The following is a 22,323-nucleotide window of genomic DNA, read 5'->3' as shown; positions in this document are numbered from 1 at the left end:
GAGCGGACATTGTAATGATGGACACATGTTAATATCTTTGTTTAATGTTTATTATTTATTTATAAGTTCTTATTGTGTTTAAGTTGTTATAAAATTTTAATTTTATTCCTCCTAAGTATTCATGTTTGTTAGTCACATTATATTTACTTTGTGAACGTTGTGTATACCTGTAAGTGGCATGCATATCAGCCAATTGTCAACACGCAATACTTTTTTATTTTAGATTTAAGGATATGTATGCTGTTGGTGTACCTTATTTAATAAATAAATAGACATTGGGAAGATTTTTATACAAAAATTTTGCACTCATGCGCTGGTTACTCAATCTACAGTGAAAAAGTAAAACAGCAATGTAAAATACTTCTTATTTTTTCCATGATTTGCACGTTTTTAATGCGAATATTATTTTCTGTAAATATAGTATTTTGTGTGAGTGACATCTTGTCATCCGAAAATTTAAATAAGACAGCGACTTATTACCATTTGCTAATAACTTTTGAAGCAAAAATTTGGCCCTGTTGTCCGGCCTATAACTACTTAATATAGTTTAATGTCTTTGCTTTTTATAATCGTTAACGCTAATAGAAAACAAAAAAATGAGACATATAAAAATAAAATAAAATTAATGTTAATCCTGCAATTATTTTCAAGACATGTTTTTACACCTCTTCATCCTCCATGAAATGAAATGAAATGATTTATTTGAATGTGTAAAATGTTATACATTATTTAGATTCCGTCAATATTAACTCTACCACCAGTTCGGAAAGCAGTTTTCACCAGAGAAGAACGGGCAAGAAACTCTGGTGTTGCTCTATTCAATCAGTTCACGGTAAAGACTACATGATAAAGTGAGAAGAGAAAAAAAAAGTTTAGAGCAGTTCATTTCATGTCACTACGCATATCTAGTTATTATAAATTTTCGACATTACACGAAATGCGATAACAATTTCCTCAGTTATAACCAAAACCGTCAAATTAACTACAAAAAAAACTTGCAACTGACTTAGAATATGATTGTCACAATGATTTCTTATGTTTACGCGAATGTTTGATATTGAAATAAAACAATTTATGGGATTTCATCGCAGTTATTATATTATGACAAATGAAGGCTGTAAAGTCTTCGTAATGCGGCGAATTGGAAACCCCCGCAACTAATGCACCCAATTTTCGTCGCGCGTATTCCGTCCCATGATATGATAATTATATCGGACATAAATTGTAAACTTTGGGCTGATACTAAATAGAAAAAACATTACTACCCGACCTGGGGATCGAACCCGCGACCTGAGCACTGGACTAGTACCGTAACACAACTACGCCACCGCGGCGTAAATAAAGAATGAAGTAAAAGTAAATATTATTCTACGTATTTTGTCAACACCTTATTTATACATAACACTTTATAATTCAAATCTTTTATTTTTTTGTTATAATGCTGTTTGTTTAGTGGCGTATATGAGCTGGAGACTTAGCTGCTGGATACAATTCACACGTCGGAAAACCTTTATGTACGTAGCGAGTACGGCCATCGCGCTGAGATCCTGGATTCGCAACCCAGGTCGTGCTAAAAATAATTGGGACTGAGTGTTTCCATCTTAACAATTAATCAGTCGCAGGAAGGAGTCAGGAAGTTGGCGGTGTAATGCCACTCTGTGTCAGAAAACACTCAAAGATATTGGTCCTGTACCTGATCTTTCACCTACTATGAGATTATGAGAGTGAAGGAACGTAGACTACTTTGTATAACGCACACAATTGTGCACTATCATATCTCCTGCATACCTGACTGATCTCTGTTAAGATTGGCCGCCGTGGCCGAAATTCGACTAGGGGGATTCATTCATTCAAGTTTTTCTGACACGTTTTGACCGGATTTGGATCGCTCGAAGATTGACTTCAGGCAGACGTAGCATTGTAGTAACCGAATATTTACTACAACAGTCTTAGAAGTGTATTATTTTTAACTTAATACGTTTGGTACCCTGGCAAGTGTCGGCTTATAAAATTTTTGACAGAACGGTGTTAAATACCTTAAAAGCTAAATCTTAAAGCATAATATAAAACGTATTTTAATGACTTTTTTACAGTCCTTTTAGTAACACATCTTTGATCATCTAAATAATGCAATAAATAAACTAATTGCTAAGTTTATGGACTACACACCAATCACATTCATATTATAAATCACAATCATGAAACAAAACTATTAATGAATTATGTTTTACACCCATTGAAATGTTCCGTTTATTTTTAGACACTTAAATATTACGAACATTCAAAACGAATATAAAAAAATGTACATTTCTAAGCGCGATAAAATCTTGTAATACTAAGTTTTCTTTCCTATATTTCTTGCGAAGCGCCATCAATGATTCCGGATTACAAAATACTTTATTGTACTATCATCTACAGCTACAAACCCAACAACGCTTACAAATTGTTTAACGGTAAAAATAGACAATGCAATTCTATCCACCCTGATGAACTGCATCCAAGACTTACTCCCTGCACATTTCAAGTAGTTGCAACAAAAAACTGGAAAAAACATTCTAGTACAATCATTTTTTTAATTATATAAAGTGTAATAATAAAAACTAGTTGATAGCAGAAACGTTTTTACGTAGCCTCCTTTTTTAAAGACCTTGAGAGGTCACAAAACACGTTAAAATGTTACGCCATATTATTGACATGCAGGTGGAAATATACGCGCGAAATAATTAAAAGATTTCATTGTATATTACAAGACTTATGTCTCAGGATGACGATCGCTGTGGAATACAATGCAGTAATTCAATCAAAGTTCTGGTTAATATTATTTTTATGTGCGAAAAAGTAAGCATGAAAATTGCTGCATGGTTAAGGATAAAATTTGTCAAACAGATAGACCAAGTCTTAGATTAATATCTAAGCTATTCCAGCCCGAAAACGCATAGCGGGACTTCCTCCAAGTAAGGAGTTTCATCCTTCCTTTATTCTTCGGGTAGTCATCACTGAGGTATCTAGTAAAAAGCTGGCTGGGTAGCTAGGCTAGGGCTCATATCGTCCTCACCGGCGAGGATCGCGACGCGTTATCTGTTTATTTCCCCTTACCCCGTGCTTTTTTAAAATAATTTTATCCCTAATTTAAAATTTATGTAGTTGGATTATAGATTTAAGTGTATTTTAGTAATAATAACTATTCTTATAACTGGTATATTATTATACGGTATTTCTTATATCATAAGTGCAACTTTAATCGCCTACGTGATAAACAAAGATGTTATTTATGTTTAAAGATTCTCACATGCGGAATAATTTCATTTTTATGTTCTTCCATATTTTAAATATTTTTTACATTATTCACAAAAAACTATTTATATATTACTAGCTTTTGCTCGCACCTTCGCCCGCGTGAAAAAGATTTCCGATATAAAAGACCCGCTATATATCTTCCAGGATGGTAAGTAGCATACGTCTGTCCCAGGGTTTCAACTATTTCCCACTAAATTTCATTCAAATACGATCGGTAGTTTTCGATTCTATTGTGCTACAGCTGCAGTGGAGAACTTTATTTTATAATATATTTTTCATAACTATTCAAAAGGAACAATTCCGTCATACAAATTTGTTCCGTAACTTTAACCATTTACCCAACGCAGGCAACGGAAGCTCTCAAAAGCAATCAATTTTCCTCATTTTTGCAACATTTTTTATTACTGCTCTACTCCTATTGGTCATAGCGCTACCTCCATTAAAAAATTGAAGTTCAACCGCGCTTGTTTGAAATAATATAATCGGAATTTACATAAGTTATCATTGTACATTTTATAAAAAATTGCTGATATTTTAATATTATGACCTTTTTATGTAATATTGATTTTAACATCTACGAGACAGCAATACACCGCGATCATTGGCGGCTTCAACCGTAATAATGTAAGACAAGAAAGATCAAAGATCTTCTTGTTACCATTTGCGCCAAGAATATCCCTTCACACAGCATAAAATTTCTCTAAGCAATCTAAGAATTTATGTAGAAAAACATAATGTCGATACTGGTTTGGAGGCGCCACACCGGTCCGTAATAGGTGGGCTGCAATGAGCGAGTTAATGAGCAAGTTAGCCGTCTGGTCACTGCTGGTTGCAATACAGGAGTTATTTTTATGTTCATGCAAATTTTACTTACCTTTTATTTCAAATTATTAAATAAATTGTGTTGATGTACACATTTTGACATTATTATATTGTATGAATGACATATATAATTTAATTTTCATGAATGCTCCACTCCTATTGATCATAGCGTGATGTTTAATAGCCTAAAGCCTTCCTTGATAAATGGGCTATCTAACATTTTAGAATTTTTCAATTCGAATCAGTAGTCCCTAAGAATAGACGCAGTGACTAAAAACGGTGTTAATAGATACTATTCAGTTTCTGTCTAGTGAGATATTAATTGAGACGCTGTCAAATTAAAGACGGCATCTTAAGACAGTCACTGTTTAGTAAACCCATGTTAAAATCAGCTCAATGATATCTTAAGTCACAATATGTAATGGATTTTGACAACCGTTTACTGGTGGTAGATCTCTCATACGTGAGAGACCGTCTGGGTAGGTACCACCTCTATGTCTATATCTGTCGCCAAGCAGCAGTGTGTAGTTACTGTTGTGTTCCCGTTTGAAGGACATTGTAGCCAGTGTAATTACTGGACATAATAAGACTTAACACCTCATGTCACAGGATGGCGAGCGCAGTAGAATACCAAACAATACTTTGTAATTTAAAGTGTTGGGCGGTGTTTCTACTGTTTATGGGCGGTCGTATCGCTTACCATCAGGCGAACGGCAAGCTGATCTCGTCATTCAATGCAATAAAAAAAACTGAGTCTTGTTTAATTAACAGCCCCGACTCAGCTGAGAACAAGCTCTTAAGTGACAGCTAAGTTTACTTTAATACATTAAACGCCTACTTGAGATTCGACTCAAAGCTGATATGGGAATGTGGGTAAGAACGCAGTTTAAATATAATGTTGTCCAATATTACTAAAAATATTATAGTCCTATGCTAGTTGTAGACTGAATGAATTCAGAACCCCGCCTTAATGAATTACTGTGACGAATTGTTACCATTGTTTTGATTTGAAATTAATTAGCCACAGAGACCATGTCCTTGACTAAAATTATTTTCACGGCGAAATCTCAAGCAAACTTGTCGTTCATAAATAACATTTATTACTATAACCGCAGAAATCAAATTTGATGAAGATGTAAAGGTCATCGGAGGACGTCCATCGCCCAATCTTTACAAATTTATCTCACCGCCAACCAGTTCTAAAAGGAAAAATTTATTTGCTAAATGATCTGACAGCGCTTCGACCATCATCTGGTCGCGTGTTCGAAATTTGCTAATAGAAAGGTTTATAGATTTTTTTATTGAAGACTAGTTTTTTCTCGAAGCTTCGCTTGCATGAAGGAGTTTTCCGGGAGTTTTCAGGTGCACTGGAGCCGCTAAGCCGTTAATAAACCTTCTTAATTTTTACAAAATGTTGCCTATAATTATATGTTAATTCAGGACAAGTTTTATCTGTGCTAAACTTAATCCAAATCCGTTAAGCAGTTTTGGCATTTCCTTCAAACATACAACCATCTAATACTTTTCACAATTTTAGGCATCAAATACTAGTAAGTCACTAGTCAGTTACGGAAATGAAAATATAACTTTTGCAATTAACGTTTAAGGCATAGTGCAAGTAGCTCTCGCTTCATATAGTCCAGAAGATGTCCAAATATGCTACAAGCCAGATTGTATTAACTTGATAAGCATTTTTGGATTACTTTTACAAATATCTCAAAAACGTGAGGCCGGTGTCATTGGCGTTCGTTGCACCAAATCACGTGTTGGAACACGTTTATAGCTTGGTGACATGAATATATTATAGAATGATAATTACATGTTTTAATCAGAAAAACTAATGGCTTTCTTGCTTTTTAGGTAGATCACCTTATCATAAGTGATCACCATGACCCATAAACATTCACCTTCCTAAAGGAATTGGATGCGTGCACGTATGCGCGTGTGCGCGGGTGCGTGAGTGGGTGCGTGAGTATATGCGTGTGTGTGTCGATATTTAAAAAAGGAAGGAAAGAAAATTTATAGGCCTGACCAGCATTTATACGCATTAATAACTTAATCGGACTCTAATTTTGTGCATATAATAAATATAATACCTTATTTACATATAACCATACATAACATAGTATTTTGATTTGAACCATTTCTGATTCAAAAATTCAAATTGTAAAATCTAATTTGAATCTAATATTATAATGATTGAGAATATTTTTTATCTGGTTTACCAAATTCAGTATTTTACATTTGCTGTTTCTTAAACAACTAATTGAATATGCAAGTTATTTACGTAATAGGAAAGAACCAGACGTGTTGTAAATAAAACATGACACAGAACTTTGTGCTGAAGTACTGACTGGTACTGTCACCCATTACAAACACAGAACTTTATGCTTTATGCTAAACGCTAAAAGCACTGCATGACACTGTCACCCATTACAACCGTAGCTTAGCCCATGGGTGACGGTAACTAAAGGTCACCAGCATCGCCTTAATAGGCAGAAAGGAATAAAATTTGAATAATTTTTCCTGTTTATATAAGCTGATGACACAGTTTCGTTAAGGTTTCCTTTATATAGGTGCTTATCTGTTCAATGCAGTTTTTCAATGCTGTACTTAGGGTTGCCAAGTTTATTAACGACGGAGGAATTTTATTATTTTATTACAAGGCCAGATTAACGCCATAGATGATAGTAATGTCTTAGTCTATTGATCATATATTTTGTTGTATACCAAATTCTAATTCAATAGTAATATTATCGGAGGAAATATCATAAATATGGGTTGATTATTAAGGCTGGCGCGTACAACGCGTTCGAGTAGTGCGTGTGTAAATAAATAAATATATGTCAGACATCATAATGATCTCCTATGTTTGAATGTTAGATATTGTATAAAAGAATTTTTCGGATTTTAGCAACCCTCATGATAATTGGGGGACTCCCCCCAAATGCTGCAAAGTCTTAAGAACGTTGACAGAAAATCATAATTTAAAAAATGCGATACAATTAAAAAAGAGTTTTATTTTAATGACAGACATGACAACGGAATGCTCACGGATCAACAAAGTAAAAAATAGTATTACCTTTTGTTACCTAATATAATTTGTAGTATTCCGTCTGTGGGTACATATCCATCTTTTTGCAATTTGCAATTTAGGTAGAAGAGTAAAAAAATGCCCTATTTAGTGATACAGCTACCAAAGCTGTTCTTCTTGAATTCCCATAATCGGTAAAAGACGAATCTGACCCGTAGACGGAATAGGGCCTCTTAACTATAATGTGATTTTTTTTATATACTTATGCCATAACAACATGTACATTATGATTGACAACCATAACATATTTTCTAAAAAATTTAGCGTTGATACCTTCTTGACCCCGATATGATATACTTTGCCTACTAGTCTAACTGGACTCTTGATGCAATATGACCACTGATTTCGAAGCTAAGGCAGCCCTAACACATCTGCGGGTCATTCGTATGCACATGCAACTTGGTAATTAAGTACATTAATAAAACGAAAATTCCAGTTTCATTTATGCGTATTTGCATTATTGCTTTACGTTTATTTTTAGCTTTGCATACAAATTATGTACAACTGAATGAATCCATGAGAGTAAATTATTATCGACTAGCTGTGCCCGCGGCTTCGCTCACGTGGTAATCATTGTGTAGCAAAGTTTTCCCGCGTAAATCCCGACCCACGAGATTTTTTATAACCACGCGACCTGTACTATTAATCTAAAACTTCCTCAAGAATTGCACTATCTTTTAGTAAAAACAATACAAAAATCCGTTCAGTACATTTTTAGAAAATCACACAGACAGACAGTTTTTGGGGACTTTGTTTTATGACATGTTTAGATTAAAGGATAATTAAAACTATGTCATGGTGTCGTAATCTAAATATTAAATCAACAACAGGGCTCTTTAAGCATACAAAGTTATAATGTCGGTTGAAGAGAGACAGCAATGGTCACTAGAAGAGACCTACCATCAATGTAATTCTCAATATTAAAATTGATAAAACATCATAATCTTACTATTAACATACATCTAAATATTGCGAAGATGTCTGTATGTACGTTAGAAGGTAGAGTAGATAAACGGCTGTAGGTTTATAATATTTGACTTTGCCTACTGCGCCGCTCGCGTTAAAAGTTTTCCTGGGATAAAAGTAGCCTATAGCACTCAAGCGTAATGTAGCTATCTATTAGAAAAAAAGAAATTCAAAATCGTTTAACAGTTGCTAAGATAAGCGTGTTCAATCAAACTCTTCAGCTTTTTAAAAAAAGTATAGATTAACTAATAGGCTTCTTTTTGTCTGGGAAAAGTGCACATTATGACTTTTATTTACGATCGAATCCACGAGCAAATACGAGCAATAATATAACCTTAAATATTTGGCGCCAAAAACCTGGCCCAAGTTCAATGATTGCATATAAGATGCGCCGCTCACCCACTTGGTATTCACAGAGCAGAGGATGACATAAAAAAACAAAGTAAAAGCTAAATCACGCCAGCTCAGAGCCGTTGTCTAGAATACTCTGTTTATCTATATATATAAAAATGAATCCCTATTTCCCTTGGTCACGCCATCACGCGTGAACGGCTGGACCGATTTCACTATTTTTTTTGTTGTGTTTGTTAATGTCAGGAGAAGGATCTTATGAAAGGAAAAATTCAAAAAATTGCGCGGAAAGTTAGAAAATTTAAGAAAACTTAACGAAAATATTAATTTTATATAACTGTCAATTGTTTGAAATAACTGTCAGCGATTGACAGAATGCGCGCTGCAAATTCATAGTTAAGACGGGACAACGTCTGTCGGGTCAGCTAGTAGTCTATAAATCTATACAGTTAGGACGAAAATTTCTTGTGACGGTATTTGTATAAAAACACTGAGCGTCAGACCGAAGAAGTTGGTCATTGACAAGTCCTATAAGTCGGTTGGTTGGTTAAATATTAGTGAAAGTATTTCTGTAGTCAGTGATAGTTCTTTTTATTTTATCATAATCACTTCATTTCCTAACAATACTAATATTAGAAAGCTGAAGAGTGTTTGTTTGAACGCGCTATTCTCAAGTATTACTACACCGATTTTGAATATTTTTTCAGTAACAGGAAGCCAGATTAATTTTGAGTGCTATAGGTTTTTTATCCCGTGAAAATGATTTCATAAAAAACTTTCTCACGAGGATGGTAACGCAGGCAAAAACTAGTATTACAATAATCAATTGTTCATTTCATTAGATATACTCGTGACTGGGCCCTTTTAAAATACTATGTAAGAAAACATAGACTACACCGTCTGAGTTCTCTGCTTACTAACAAAAGTGTCAAAATGACTTGCATTCAAACAAACATACAAGCAGAAAGAACGATTAAAACGTCATGTTCAAACTTTAGTAGCATTCACAGCCTCATATAATCTTACCCTCAAATTTTCCAACAAAAATCAAAAACACACAATTTGATTAATTTATGTACCTATTCCAATAGGTTGATCGGGAAATCTTTAGAGGCCCATGTTCAATAGTGGACATCTTGCGACTAATGATGATGATTCCTCCACAGGCTTCAGCAAATTCAACCTGCTGATGTTCATGCTGTGCAGCAGCGTGATCGTCGCGATGGTGTTCGAGATATACTCCGTATCCTACCTGGTGCCAGCCAGCGTCTGCGAGCTGGACACTACCAGCACCCAGCAGGGGCTAATGGCTGGACTGCCTTTAATAGGTAATGTTACACCAAGAGTCGTAGTCAACCTTCCTACAATAGTTAACACTATAAGAAAACAAAAATATATATAGGAACAACATACTGGTGGTAGGTCTCTTATATGTGAGAGTCCGCCTGGGTAGGTACCACCGCAATGTCTACTTCTGCCGCCAAGCAGCAGTGTGTAGTCACTGTTGTGTTCTGGTTTGAAGGACATTGTAGCCAGTGTAACTACTGGACATAACATGATTTAACATCTCATGTCTCAGGATGGCGAGCGCAGTGGAATACTAAATAATACTTTGTAATTCAAGGTTTTGGATGGTGTTTCTACTATTTATGAGCGGTCGTATCGCTTACCATCAAGCGAATGGCAAGCTCGTCTCGTCATTCAAAGCAATAAAAAAACAATTGTATAGGAACGACATGTATTAAAAAAAAACACTTTATATTAGATATATTAATAAACCATAGCCAAATTAATTATTAATGATGATTACTTCTATAGAATTCTTGATAAAAAATATTCGCAAACTGTTTAACACGCCGAAAAGATCCGATTTTACCCAAACGCACCCTGATGTAAAAAAAAATAAGGAAATAAACAAACAAAAACTTAAAGTTGTTTAAAACAAAAAACACTTTGTGTCAACATCCGACCATTAACAATAACACGAAAATTATAAAATAAACAAATTAATTATGACGTACCCCAAATATGTAGATATGGTTACGCAGTAGGATATACATGGTTGATTTTGATATTAACACTATTTAGTAAGCTTGTATTCATTGTTTTACACGCGCCAGTGTAGAGTAATCCGTCAAAACTAAACTGTAAGTGAAGTTTCCGACTTACGGTAAAGACTAATGTTATGATTTGAGCAGTGTATTTGCTTCCTTCATAATTTCTGTCCTGATAGTTTCATAACAATAAAAAAATAGTTAAAAATGAAACCCGATTGCGGGAAAATGGAAACGTGAAATAAAAAGTATTCTTAAATGAATTTATAGTCTGAAATAATGACAATGTCCAAGATACAATCGTGGCCATATGTGACTAAGAACTCTTAACGTTAACTCAAGAATAGCAAATAGACCTTCGAGACGAGAATTGGGATTTAGAATTTGAAAATGTTAATAGACACAAGCATAGAACATTTCCCAAAAAAATATATGTTACTAACTCTTGCTTGCAAGTCTTCCCGCGTCCTTTAGTTTTCCAGGATATATCCCGTTACATATTATCCCGAGATAAAAGTGATCTTCCCGAAGTTCTCAATCGATCTTTATACCAAATTTCATCAAAATCAGTTCATTAGTTCAGTCGTGAGAACGTAGACAAACATAGCTATATTCGCTTTTATAATATAAAGTATGAATTATATTTACTAACTAAAAATATTTACAAAGTCAATGAACTCTGTATATCACCGATTTTGTTGGCCAGTGGCCATTTTACACAATACAATGTGTTATGTACTAAACTTTATTTTTGTTATTTGTTGTGTACGAACATTTAAATATCTCTACTAAAATAAGACCTAAAACCTCCTATAATGGCGCACATAAATATGCCGCGTTCCGGGTTTAGGCTGTGTAAACCCGATTTAAAACAGGTCGGCATAATTATGTCGACTGACGAGGATTCAGTCTCTTGTCAGTCGATACCCTATCTGGACCCCACTCCAATTACCATCAGATGCCGTGGGATTACTTTGCCTTGCCCGTATTTAAAATATAGGACCTGCGAGAGACTTTCTCGCCCTCACACCCACAGCTACAATTCCTGTAAGAACAGATCAGCAGTGGCACGCATTTAATGACACCGATCAATGAAGCTCGACGAACCTAGAGGGCAGGACCTGCTAATCCACAGCTCGTATACTACTATGGACGAAAATGCAAATAAATATTTTATGTATTCCTTTGAATGAGGAGACGAGCTTACCGTTCGCCTGATGGTAAGCGATACGACCGCCTATAAACAGTAGAAACACCATTCAACACCTTGAATTACAAAATATTGTTTGGTATTCAACTGAGACATGAGATGTTAAGTCTCATTATGTCCAGTAGTTACCCTGGCAATGAAAGAATAATATATAAAACATCAATAAATTACAGGTGTAATAACCACATCACATATTTGGGGATACCTGGCTGACACCAGGGGCAGGAGGAAGATCCTGTGCGTCTCTATGACCATTGGTTTCGTGGCTGGAGCTGCAGCAGCACTATCTCCCAACTGGATAGTCCTGAGCATCCTCAAGTTCTTATCTTCTGCCGCGTAAGTATCACGATCAGACTTAAAACCACTGAACTCTGTTTCTTTACTCTTTCATTCCGCATAATCTAATCTAATCATTCCGCGAGCTGAACGTAAATAATTAGACTTTTACATAAATCAATTGTATTAAGCGGCGATAGCCTAGTTGGTTGTCGATCGGACTGCCGAGACGAATGTCCGCAGGTTCAAATCCCAAGGACATGCACCTCTGACTTTTCTAAAAAAATATGTGTGTATTCTTTGTGAATTATCGCTTGCTTTAACGGTGAAGGAAACCTGCATGTCTGACAAATTCTCTATTAGGAATTTTCGAGGGTGTGTGAAGTCTACCAACCCGCACTAGGCCAGCGTGGTGGACTAAGGCCTATTCCCTCTCGGTAGTAGAGAAGGCCCGTGCCCGACAGTGGGACAGTATATAATATAGGGCTGATATTATTAATTTTAGTCTGTTAGGAATCTGTTTATAATTATACTAGCTTCAGCTCGCGGCTTCATCTGCGTGAAAGAGTTGTCCAGGATAAAAGTCCCACTATATATTTTCGCGGGATAGAAAGAAAACCTTTCCAGGGTCTTAAACTATCTCCATACCAAGTTTCATAAAAATCCGTTTAGTGGATTTTGAGAAAATCGATAAAATACAGGCAAAAAAAGCGAACTTTGTTTTATAATATGTATGATGATGTCATTAGTCATTACTACCCACGCATAACAACAAAAAACGGAAAGTTAATTGATATATGTGTCGGTATGTAAACAAATAGAAATGTGCCGCATATCAATAATAGTATAACGAAAATACCAAATTCGTAAACGTTTGCTGTTTATTGAGGAAACAACTGTACAAATAGAATAAAAGTAACATAGTTCTAAAAACAATAGATATTATTCCACTACAGTCGTAAAGAAAAAACATAATCCAAATATCTGCTGTCCATGAAAACCTAATTAAACCTTTTCAGAGTGTCAGGGTCATCGGCAATCGCCCTCGCGCTACTCAGCGAATGCACACCAGCATCCAGGAGAAGTACACTGCTGTTACTGACCACCAGTGCGTTCCTGTCCTGCACTGGAATCATGGCGAGTAAGTACATCTTCAACTACCTTTATACCCATATACACAATATGTAATATGATGTGAAGAAACGTGGACCGTAAATTTTAAATATAACCCGTTATAAGGATAAACAAAAATGGGTATAAGCTCTAAAAATACCTTCTAATTTAATTGCCAAAATAAAGCCCTCTGAATCAGTTGTCTTAAATGATTGTAAGAGAAGTGACATCTTAACACAACTTACTATACAGATATTAAATGAAATAAAGTGATTTATTTGAACCCTAAATGTTATAAATTATTTGAATTCCGATTCATAAAGAATAGACTGAGCAACACCAACACAAAAGTAACAAAGCGAATATGTCGCCAATTCCTATATCTTTATTACTTATGGCAATAGCGCTAGCGTAGGTAGCATGAGGGTGTGACATGAAGTTTGCGGTTGCAAACGGAATCACCAATGTGGTTTATTAGCAACCTCAACTAACTCAAAACGGAAGCCATTTTCTTGTTTAATTCATTATCCTACTCATTAAACTTTTGCCGTTATGTTCCAAATTTAACCACTTGCTACCGTGGCGCCACCGTAATTTTACGCATTTTGACGGACAGGTTTCCATACACGAGATCATTTCCTTTGCCTTTACTCACCATAGTTTTTTACATTATCTAAATACGAACAATAGTCTCTCCTACTGCCCCAGTAACTCGTTGTAACGTAATATAAAATATTTATCTATATATTAAATATTTGCAGTATAAATGCATACATAAATTAATCTTTCATAAACCTTTATGAGACCTTTCTTTTGATTTACGATCAGATAAACATTTCCACTGGTTACTTTGCATTTCATATTATATTATTTTCCTTCATTCTTTCATCGTAGCTTTGTATCAATATTGAACTTAGATAGTGTAATATATTTTATAAAACAAATATATTCATCACAGGTGTTTGCTCGCGGCTTTGACCGCGTATAAAGCCTTTCCCAGTATAGGGTCCCAATCACTGTAACGCATAGCGCCATCTATACGACACCAACGACATCTATTTAAAAATCAGATTAAAAATTCAAATTCTTCCCATTCTTACAAATTACCGGGTTATAAATTAGCCTATATATTAATCCAGGAAATGGTTCCTCCGTGTGCCAACCTGCATCGAAAATCGTTCAGCGGTTACTGTTTTTATTTCTGGCAAACATTTACATTTATAATATTATTAAGATAAGAAATAAGTTATGATTTATGATTGCTCCATAAAAGTATATAGTACTGAATATTTAAAGAGTATCATGTGTTTTTATTGTTTAGTTACTAAATTTTGTCTGGACATAATCTTTTTTCTTTATCATTAACATACCATTTCTGAAACACGACGCTATTGACATTTAAGCTTTAAAACACGCTCAAAACTTTACAACTCTTAACCATCCACGAAATGTGGATAGTGTGGACATGTGCACCAATAGGTCGATCTGGAAATCTTTGGGGGGGGACCATGTTCAGCAGTGGACATCCTGCGGCTGATAATAACGATGAACCCCGTCAAAGTTTGAGAGTTCTTAGTTTTGCCGTCTGCCGCTAAATTTAACTCAGAAGAAAAGACAAGATGACTTTCCATCATAGTTAACGATTTCAAAAAACTAAACAATGTATAGAAGTGCCATTTCTAGCGTTAAGTCATTCGGACTACTTGAATGAACAAATAAGAAAAAACTGTAGAAGGAGAATAGAATAGACATCTTTACAACGTATCTAGCTGATCTGGTTTGAAACAAACTATTTGCTTCACGTAAATTTTTATGATAAAAACTTAACAATTTTAATCAATTACGTTTCTATGAGTGATTTCTCTCGCTCTGCTTAAACGAATTGAATATTTTTTACCTCACATTTCTCCTTATCTGTCTGTTTAATTTATCTCCATTGCTGACCAAGGAAAATGTCAGCTTCCCCTATAGTAGCAAGTACGTTTCGCTATAATTCTGTATGGTATTCCAGTTCTACATCTAGCTTGTATGAGTTATAATGACGAGTATGGAACGGAAAGTTTCATTTCCTTCGTAACAAAGCGAAAGGCAATTATGCCTTGGTATTAACCAAGTAGAAGTAATTAACCTCAGACAAAAATAACATCAATGGCCTATAACGCTAACTTATTTTGTAGCAATATTATTGTTTAGCTATTTAGTATCAGTCTATAGATACAAAATTATAATTATACACGACTAGTAGGATTATAATACTTATTATGATGCTAATTGATTCTATACTTACTACAATAATTGGAACAAAAGACCAGCTGTACACCACCGACTCAAACTATACAATGCTAATGACGACAATCAGAAAAAATATTAATTATACTAATATGCATTTATTTTCTTTCCAGTTCTATCAATACCAATATTACCTATGAAGTTCGCATTCTACATTCCTTACCTGGACATCCACTTCAACTCCTGGCGTCTTCTGAACTTGATCTTCTGCTTGCCGTGTCTCCTGAACGCTTTTGGAGTCGTCTGTGCCTATGAAAGTCCTAAATACTTGCTAAGTAAAGGCGAAGACAAGAAAGCCCTAGAAATATTGAAGGGAATCTTTGAAATGAACAGCGGAAAAAGTGGTGATCTGTATCAGGTTGGTGCCATTTATGGCAGTAGTTTGCAATTAAACTATCTAGTAGTAAACTGCCTCGGTGGCATAGTTCTACTGCATCCGCGGTACGCCAGCGCTCTGAGGTCCTGGGTTCGAATCCCGGGTCGGGCAAACTGATATTTGGGTTTTTCTGCTCAATATCTGCCCGAAATCTGAAATTTGTGCCCCCTATCACATCATGGGATGGAGCACACTTGGCGAAAAGTGGGTAACCTGGTTGCGCCTCTGCCATACCCATTCGGAGATAAATGCGTGAAGTGAGCGTTTAAGCGTTACATTATTGTAACCGTTTCTTTGTTCTATTAATAACACGATTTTATAAAACTATTATTATAAACTGACAACGCAATATTATGTTCCTCAACTTAAACCGAAAATGTGTCTAAACTATACATGACGATCGCCATTTCGCATTAAGAAGCCTTTTTTTACCACATATGATCATAATATTTATTGTTTATAATTATCACCGATGAATATTCATTGACTTCTTAGCTTAAACATCAAATTAATTTTCATTATTTTTAGGTTAGCTCAGTGGTACTCGACGAGGACAACGCGTCAACAACTTCCAAAGGCTTCTTGGCAACTCTTGCGGCACAGATCTTCCCGATGTTCAAACCTCCTCTACTGAAGAACACCTTACTCCTAGGATTCATGTTCATCTTAGTCTTCACTTGGTGAGAAACGCAGGAAAGAAAGCAGATATCTCAATAGAACGATTGTTTTAATATCCAACTCTAGGTCAAGATATTTTCTAGGCCTTGCAATACTCCTGTGTGTCGATATTGGGCTGTAAGACCGATGAAACCAACATATCCGTTCCACTCAGCCCCCAAGTGACGGTAGCGATAACGCGTTTTTTCCCCGGGAAAATATTAAATAAAAAAATAGTTCCAGATTTTTTCTAGGCCCTAACCAAATAGATCTATCAACCAACTATACTGTTAAATGTCTTTGGTCCTGAGAAATCTAATGGTATTATAAAAAGGTGTTTACACGCGCCATGGTGGCCCACGTGTGTTGCGTTCCGGGATTAGCCTGCGTACATCCGGTTCCAACAGGCCGGCATAATTGTGTCGACTGCCAAGGCGTGATCATTTCTCGTCATTCGACATTCTATTAGACACCACTGTCTAAGCTTCGATTTTTAATAATCCTGTTAGATGATAGTCTGCCTCAATACAAGCGAAAAGGTACTTAGTAAAAAGTACTAATAAATAAAGTTTGTTTATTTGTTTAAACTCGGTAATCTCAGAAACTACTAAACTGATTTTGTTTTTTTTTTCACTAATAGGAAGCTACATTACTCCTAAGTGCTATACTTTTTATCCTGAATAAGCTTTTTCAGGGGACGTTTCAGCCGCGGGTAAAAGCTAGTGTTCAGTATTTTGGTTGCGCTGTAATTAAACTAGTTACCAACTACACAAAAATCACGCGATGCCCACCCGATTCTTTATTTGCGAATCTGTGTTTGATTCATGCTGTTTACCGCCTGATGTAGATAGCCGTTTACTACAATGACGTTCGAAATAAAGAACAAATAATTTGTGCGCATTATTTATATAGTGAACGTTACCGCATCGCGTGATATATTTTGTTTTAATATTTTTTCCATAAAATCATCTCTTAATTTGATGGTAAGACGGTCGGCATATGCTGCACTTTCAGGACATGCTGATTAATTACCCTTCCTGTGTCCATATACCCCAACAAAGTGATCAGAATTAAGGCATGATCATCCTACTTTTTTATGCATGCTGCGGAAAGGATTTATTACTGACTAATTAAAATCCCTAGGAGGCTTATCGCTGGAAAGCATATAGGTAGATTCATTAGGTATTCATATTAAGCCTAAATCTTTTTATTCTTGAATATCTGTAGCCCCCTTGGAATATCACCCGAATTATATCGCGTGATTAAAGTGGGCAAAAATGTTTCTCTTTGAGTATAGTATACTCTCAGTTGCTAAATTGTTTGCATAATAATCAATAGCCAATATCACATCACTGGTCCTTATCATAATATTATTATGGGACTTTATCTCGGCTTTTCTCTCGCAGAGTAAACAGGTTATAATAATCATTTTATTTCCAGCATCAACTCGTTCATTGTCTGGCTGCCATTCATGGTTGACGCCTTCATGTCGTCGGTGGAAAAAGGATTCACTGAAATGACTATGTGCGAAATGATCAGGCTGGCTAGGAATTCCACGCAAACTGAAGAGGTAAACATCACTCTACAAAGAATACCAGCTATATATCAAATTCTATTTTGAATTTTCCTTCAGTCATCTAATAGCAATTATGACGAATTGGGTAGTTTTTTGTTCGATTTAAGGTCTAACAAAACTTTTACTAATAATAGTCGCGATGATTTACTTCCAGAACACCGCCTGTACGATGAACCGAACTGCGATGACGATGGTGTTTGGGATCAGCATCATGCTAGCGGTTCTGAACGCTGTGGCTAGCGGAGTCATTAACTTTATCGGAAAACGGCGGCTGTTCATAGGCATCCAGGTAAGGTAGCTAATATTTACAATTAAATATTGAAGAAAATAGAAATTCCTTTTTTGCCATTGTCTGTTACTCCAACAAATAATTCGTATAGCAATAACGCTTTCTAGAGCGTTGGATTACAACGCTTTGTATTACTGAACTAGGCTTTTCATCCTAAATATTTTGACTCATAAAACTCTGTAGAAACACTGATATGAGTATCCTGTAATCTTATTACAACAATACTAGCACTCTGCCACTTGGCAGCACAGAAAGACCAAACTGATGCAATAAACTGTGCAGTAAATAATCAGGACGAACTCTTGTTTAAGAGAAACCAATCACCTGGCACATGACTCAATGTTTCTTTATTCTATTTCAGATTCTATCAGGATTGGCAGGTATCCTGATCAACGTGAGCTCTATCTGGCCTCTCAGCGCTGTCCTGTTCATCATGCTTCTCACTGACGTCATCAACTTCGGCTTCCTCTCCGCTTTCGCTGTTGACCTCTACCCTACTTATGTCAAGTAAGTACCGTTCTACATTTTGGGCTCGACTCGATTACACAAAAACAGTATCGTGTTTAGTTATTTTCTGCTTAGTTTTAAGCAGTAATAAGGTCAAATATATGTTACCTGAAAATATTATTATCATCTACCGTTACCGTCTACAATCATCTCAGAATTATAGCTGATTTTCAAGAAGGATTTTGAGAGTTATTAAACGGAGTGATGTCTGATACTTTTGTTTCAATTCAGCTAATTGTTATTAGAAACAATTCTAGATTACAAGCATGATCATCAATACATTTCATAGAACCAATAAATTTGACAACAATGGAACAGTCTGATATAGTAATGGACTGCTTTTGGTACCTTCACGATAATTTGTGTTTTCAGGGCAAAGGCCGTGTGCCTAATGGTGATGCTGGGACGAGGTAGTACTATACTCGGCATCAATGTTCTCAAGAACTTAATAGAAAACAACTGTGAAGCTGCCTTCTACATATTCGGCGGAGTCACTATTGGTAAGTTTTATGTGGTAAAGCAATTTATTTAATATAGAAGTTACTCCAGAGGTAGACAGTAGTAGATTTTCAGTAGCTGGATAATTCATCAATGATTTTAGAAAAATCTTGTGTCTACCAGTCGATGCTGATAATGATGCATGCAATCTAACGCTTGCCTTTGTGATTTGTTTTATTATTCCGTAGAAAACTACGGAGTAGTTACATAAAAACTGCACAATTAATATCTTCCACCTACAGACACATTGAAAAATAACGTAATCTTATCAAACAATAAAAAAAAATATTAAATTTAACAAAGATGAAGTAAAGATTGTTTCGGAAATAATTAACCAGATAAAAATACTAAAATTTATACTAAATTTTTTCAGCTGGTGGTGTCATCGGTCTACTTCTACCAGCTGATCCAAGTCTCTTCAATCAAAAGACTAAAATATAGTCTAGTATTGCCTTAGTACATCAAATTGAACAAACAAAAACCGTGTGATCTCTGAGACACCAATTTGTTATTTTAAATAGCCTGGGTAACCAAAAGATCACTAGTAATTCGCAAGAATTGTTTAACTTTACAATGGATTGAGGAGATATTTTATTCTGTTCTATAAGCCATATTTCGTATTTATAAGAAGTATTTGTTACACTTTCTAGTTGCAATTTTATAAGACTATTCGCATTAAAAGTGTTCCAAAAGACGTATATGACTTCACTAAACACTTTTAAAATGTCACACTGTTACTATCAACTTCTGATAGATGGTAGTAGTAACACGATATTTTAATACGTGCATGAATATGACTATGTATTGTGAATTACGAGTACACCCAAATAAGCTGTTCACACATTTATGTTCGTGGCTATTCGTGTATACTCGGCCAAATATCTAAACCAGAAGTTATTATTTGCAGTTGGTAGGATATATTTTATATCTCACCATATAGCGATCACCGTACTCAAGGTGTCAAAACCCGCCATATTGGCCCACGTAAGTGTCGCGTTCCAGGATCATCCTGTGTATATCCGGTTCAAAAGGCCGGCATAATTGTGTCGACTGTCAAGGGGTAATCATCTCTCGTCAGTCGACATTCTATTGGACCCCACTCCACTTACCATCAGGTGCAGTGGAGTCAATTTTCCGTGCCCGCATAAAAAAAAAACTTTCTTCATTATTCATTTACAGTGAGTCTTATGTCCATTATATTAAAACAAGAACTTGTAAAATTTACAATCGACAGTTTAAAATCTGTCTTTTGGCGACTTTTTAATCGCATCCCTCTCAGTAGTAGAGGAGGCCCGTGCTCAGCAGTGGGCAAGTATATAATACAGGGCTGATATTATTATTATTTAATCGCAGGGTTTAAATTGCGCTTTAAATAACTGAGACATCAATGTTTTATGTTGACGACTTTCTCCCATATTTCAATGACAGTATGGTAATATACCTCGATAGTATATTATTCTGTGACGTTTAGCTTTATAGAAATCTAGATCTAATGTTATGTCTAGATCTGAACATTGCATAGTTTAAATGACCTGTCCTAGATCTATCATTGCTGAATCAACAATTGCATTTATAATATATTTATATTAGGTATTTATTAAAACAATATTTTTCAAAAATGTATCTTTTTATTTTTTATTAATAAATCTATATATTTCAAATCTTGTGATCACAAAGCTATAAATTTATCGTTCATACTTTTTTTTATATTAGATTGTTTAATATAATATTTTGTTGTATTCATTAAAGAATACAAATGTCATTGTCATTACAATCAACATTATTATAATTTGAATAACTTCACTACTTATAGAAAATAAATGTAAACTTTAACCCCATTATGCATAGACGTTATTTATCTAAGGACGGAGCATTGCTGTGATAACAAGTCTGTTTCTCAGTGGTGACGGCATGGCAGCCTTCGCAGTGCGTAGACATAGGGCTGTTGTGATTGGCTAATATTGAGATACAACTTGAATCTATTTGGCTGTCAGATAGACAAAGCTAAACAAACAGCAATCCGTCAGATAAACGAAGCTGAGAAACAGACTTGTTATCACAGCAATGCTCCGTCCTTAGATAAATAACATCTATGAATAAGGGGGTAAGTGTATAGAATAATTATAATCTCTAATTATTGTTGTAATTAATTAAAATACGCCATTAGATAAATAATAAATTAAGATAAATAATTTGTAAATATAGACTTACTTTTTAATTTAAATGTGAATTAAATGACTATTTTGAGTACGCGTGTATTTTGTTTGAATTCCGAATTAAATTGGGGTTAAATAAACTTAAGCAAATGAAACGACTCATAATAATTTAATATAAATTTAATAAGTATAAATAAAGGTATAATACATACAATGTAGGTATTTTTGTTTTTTATTTCATATCATATTTATTTTGGTTTCGTTATTCTATTGTCGTTTTTGTAACATATATATATCACAAAATTTCGAAAAATGTTTACATACTATTCGCCTTAAAAAAACCTTTTTTCTTGCAGAAAAAACATAATGATGTGATAGATAATATTTTGGATTATTTATTTTCAGCACGGTCTTTTATTACCCAAGACCTAATTAATGTAATAGTTATAAGAATCGTGTTTTTTTATTGCTTTGAATGACGAGACGAGCTTGCCGTTCACCTGATGGTAAGCGATCCGACCGCCCATAATCAGCAAAAAACCATCCAACACCTTGAACTACAAAATATTATTTGGTATTTCACTGCGCTCGCCATGCTGAGACATGAGATGTTACGTCTCATTATGTGCAGTAGTTACACTGGCCACAATATCCTTCAAACCGGAACACAACAGTGACTACACACGGCTGCTTGGCGGCAGAAATAGACATTGCGGTGGTGGCGGCAGAAGTAGACATGCATATGAGAGACCTACCACCAGACTTTTACAAATGACAAACATTGTCCATTAA

At 35.1% G+C, this 22,323-nt stretch overlaps 1 protein-coding gene across 1 annotated transcript in view; it reads left to right on the top strand.

Annotated features, from left to right (window-relative positions):
• LOC115442262 (organic cation/carnitine transporter 7) overlaps positions 1–19,846 on the top strand; it is a 35,476-nt gene extending 15,630 nt beyond the window's left edge. The window contains exons 3-12 of the mRNA XM_030167273.2: positions 9,697–9,858; positions 11,968–12,130; positions 13,090–13,211; positions 15,586–15,830; positions 16,377–16,528; positions 17,946–18,075; positions 18,236–18,370; positions 18,732–18,877; positions 19,250–19,377; positions 19,749–19,846. Coding sequence (XP_030023133.1) covers positions 9,697–9,858; positions 11,968–12,130; positions 13,090–13,211; positions 15,586–15,830; positions 16,377–16,528; positions 17,946–18,075; positions 18,236–18,370; positions 18,732–18,877; positions 19,250–19,377; positions 19,749–19,816 — 1,451 coding nt within the window. The 3' untranslated portion in view covers positions 19,817–19,846. The remainder of the gene's footprint in view (positions 1–9,696; positions 9,859–11,967; positions 12,131–13,089; positions 13,212–15,585; positions 15,831–16,376; positions 16,529–17,945; positions 18,076–18,235; positions 18,371–18,731; positions 18,878–19,249; positions 19,378–19,748) is intronic.
• The last annotated feature ends 2,477 nt before the right edge of the window (positions 19,847–22,323 follow it).

This window comes from Manduca sexta, chromosome 21, assembly GCF_014839805.1.
Source record: "Manduca sexta isolate Smith_Timp_Sample1 chromosome 21, JHU_Msex_v1.0, whole genome shotgun sequence".
NCBI classification, from domain to species: Eukaryota; Metazoa; Arthropoda; class Insecta; order Lepidoptera; family Sphingidae; genus Manduca; species Manduca sexta.
This window is presented reverse-complemented; position numbering and strand designations above follow the sequence as displayed.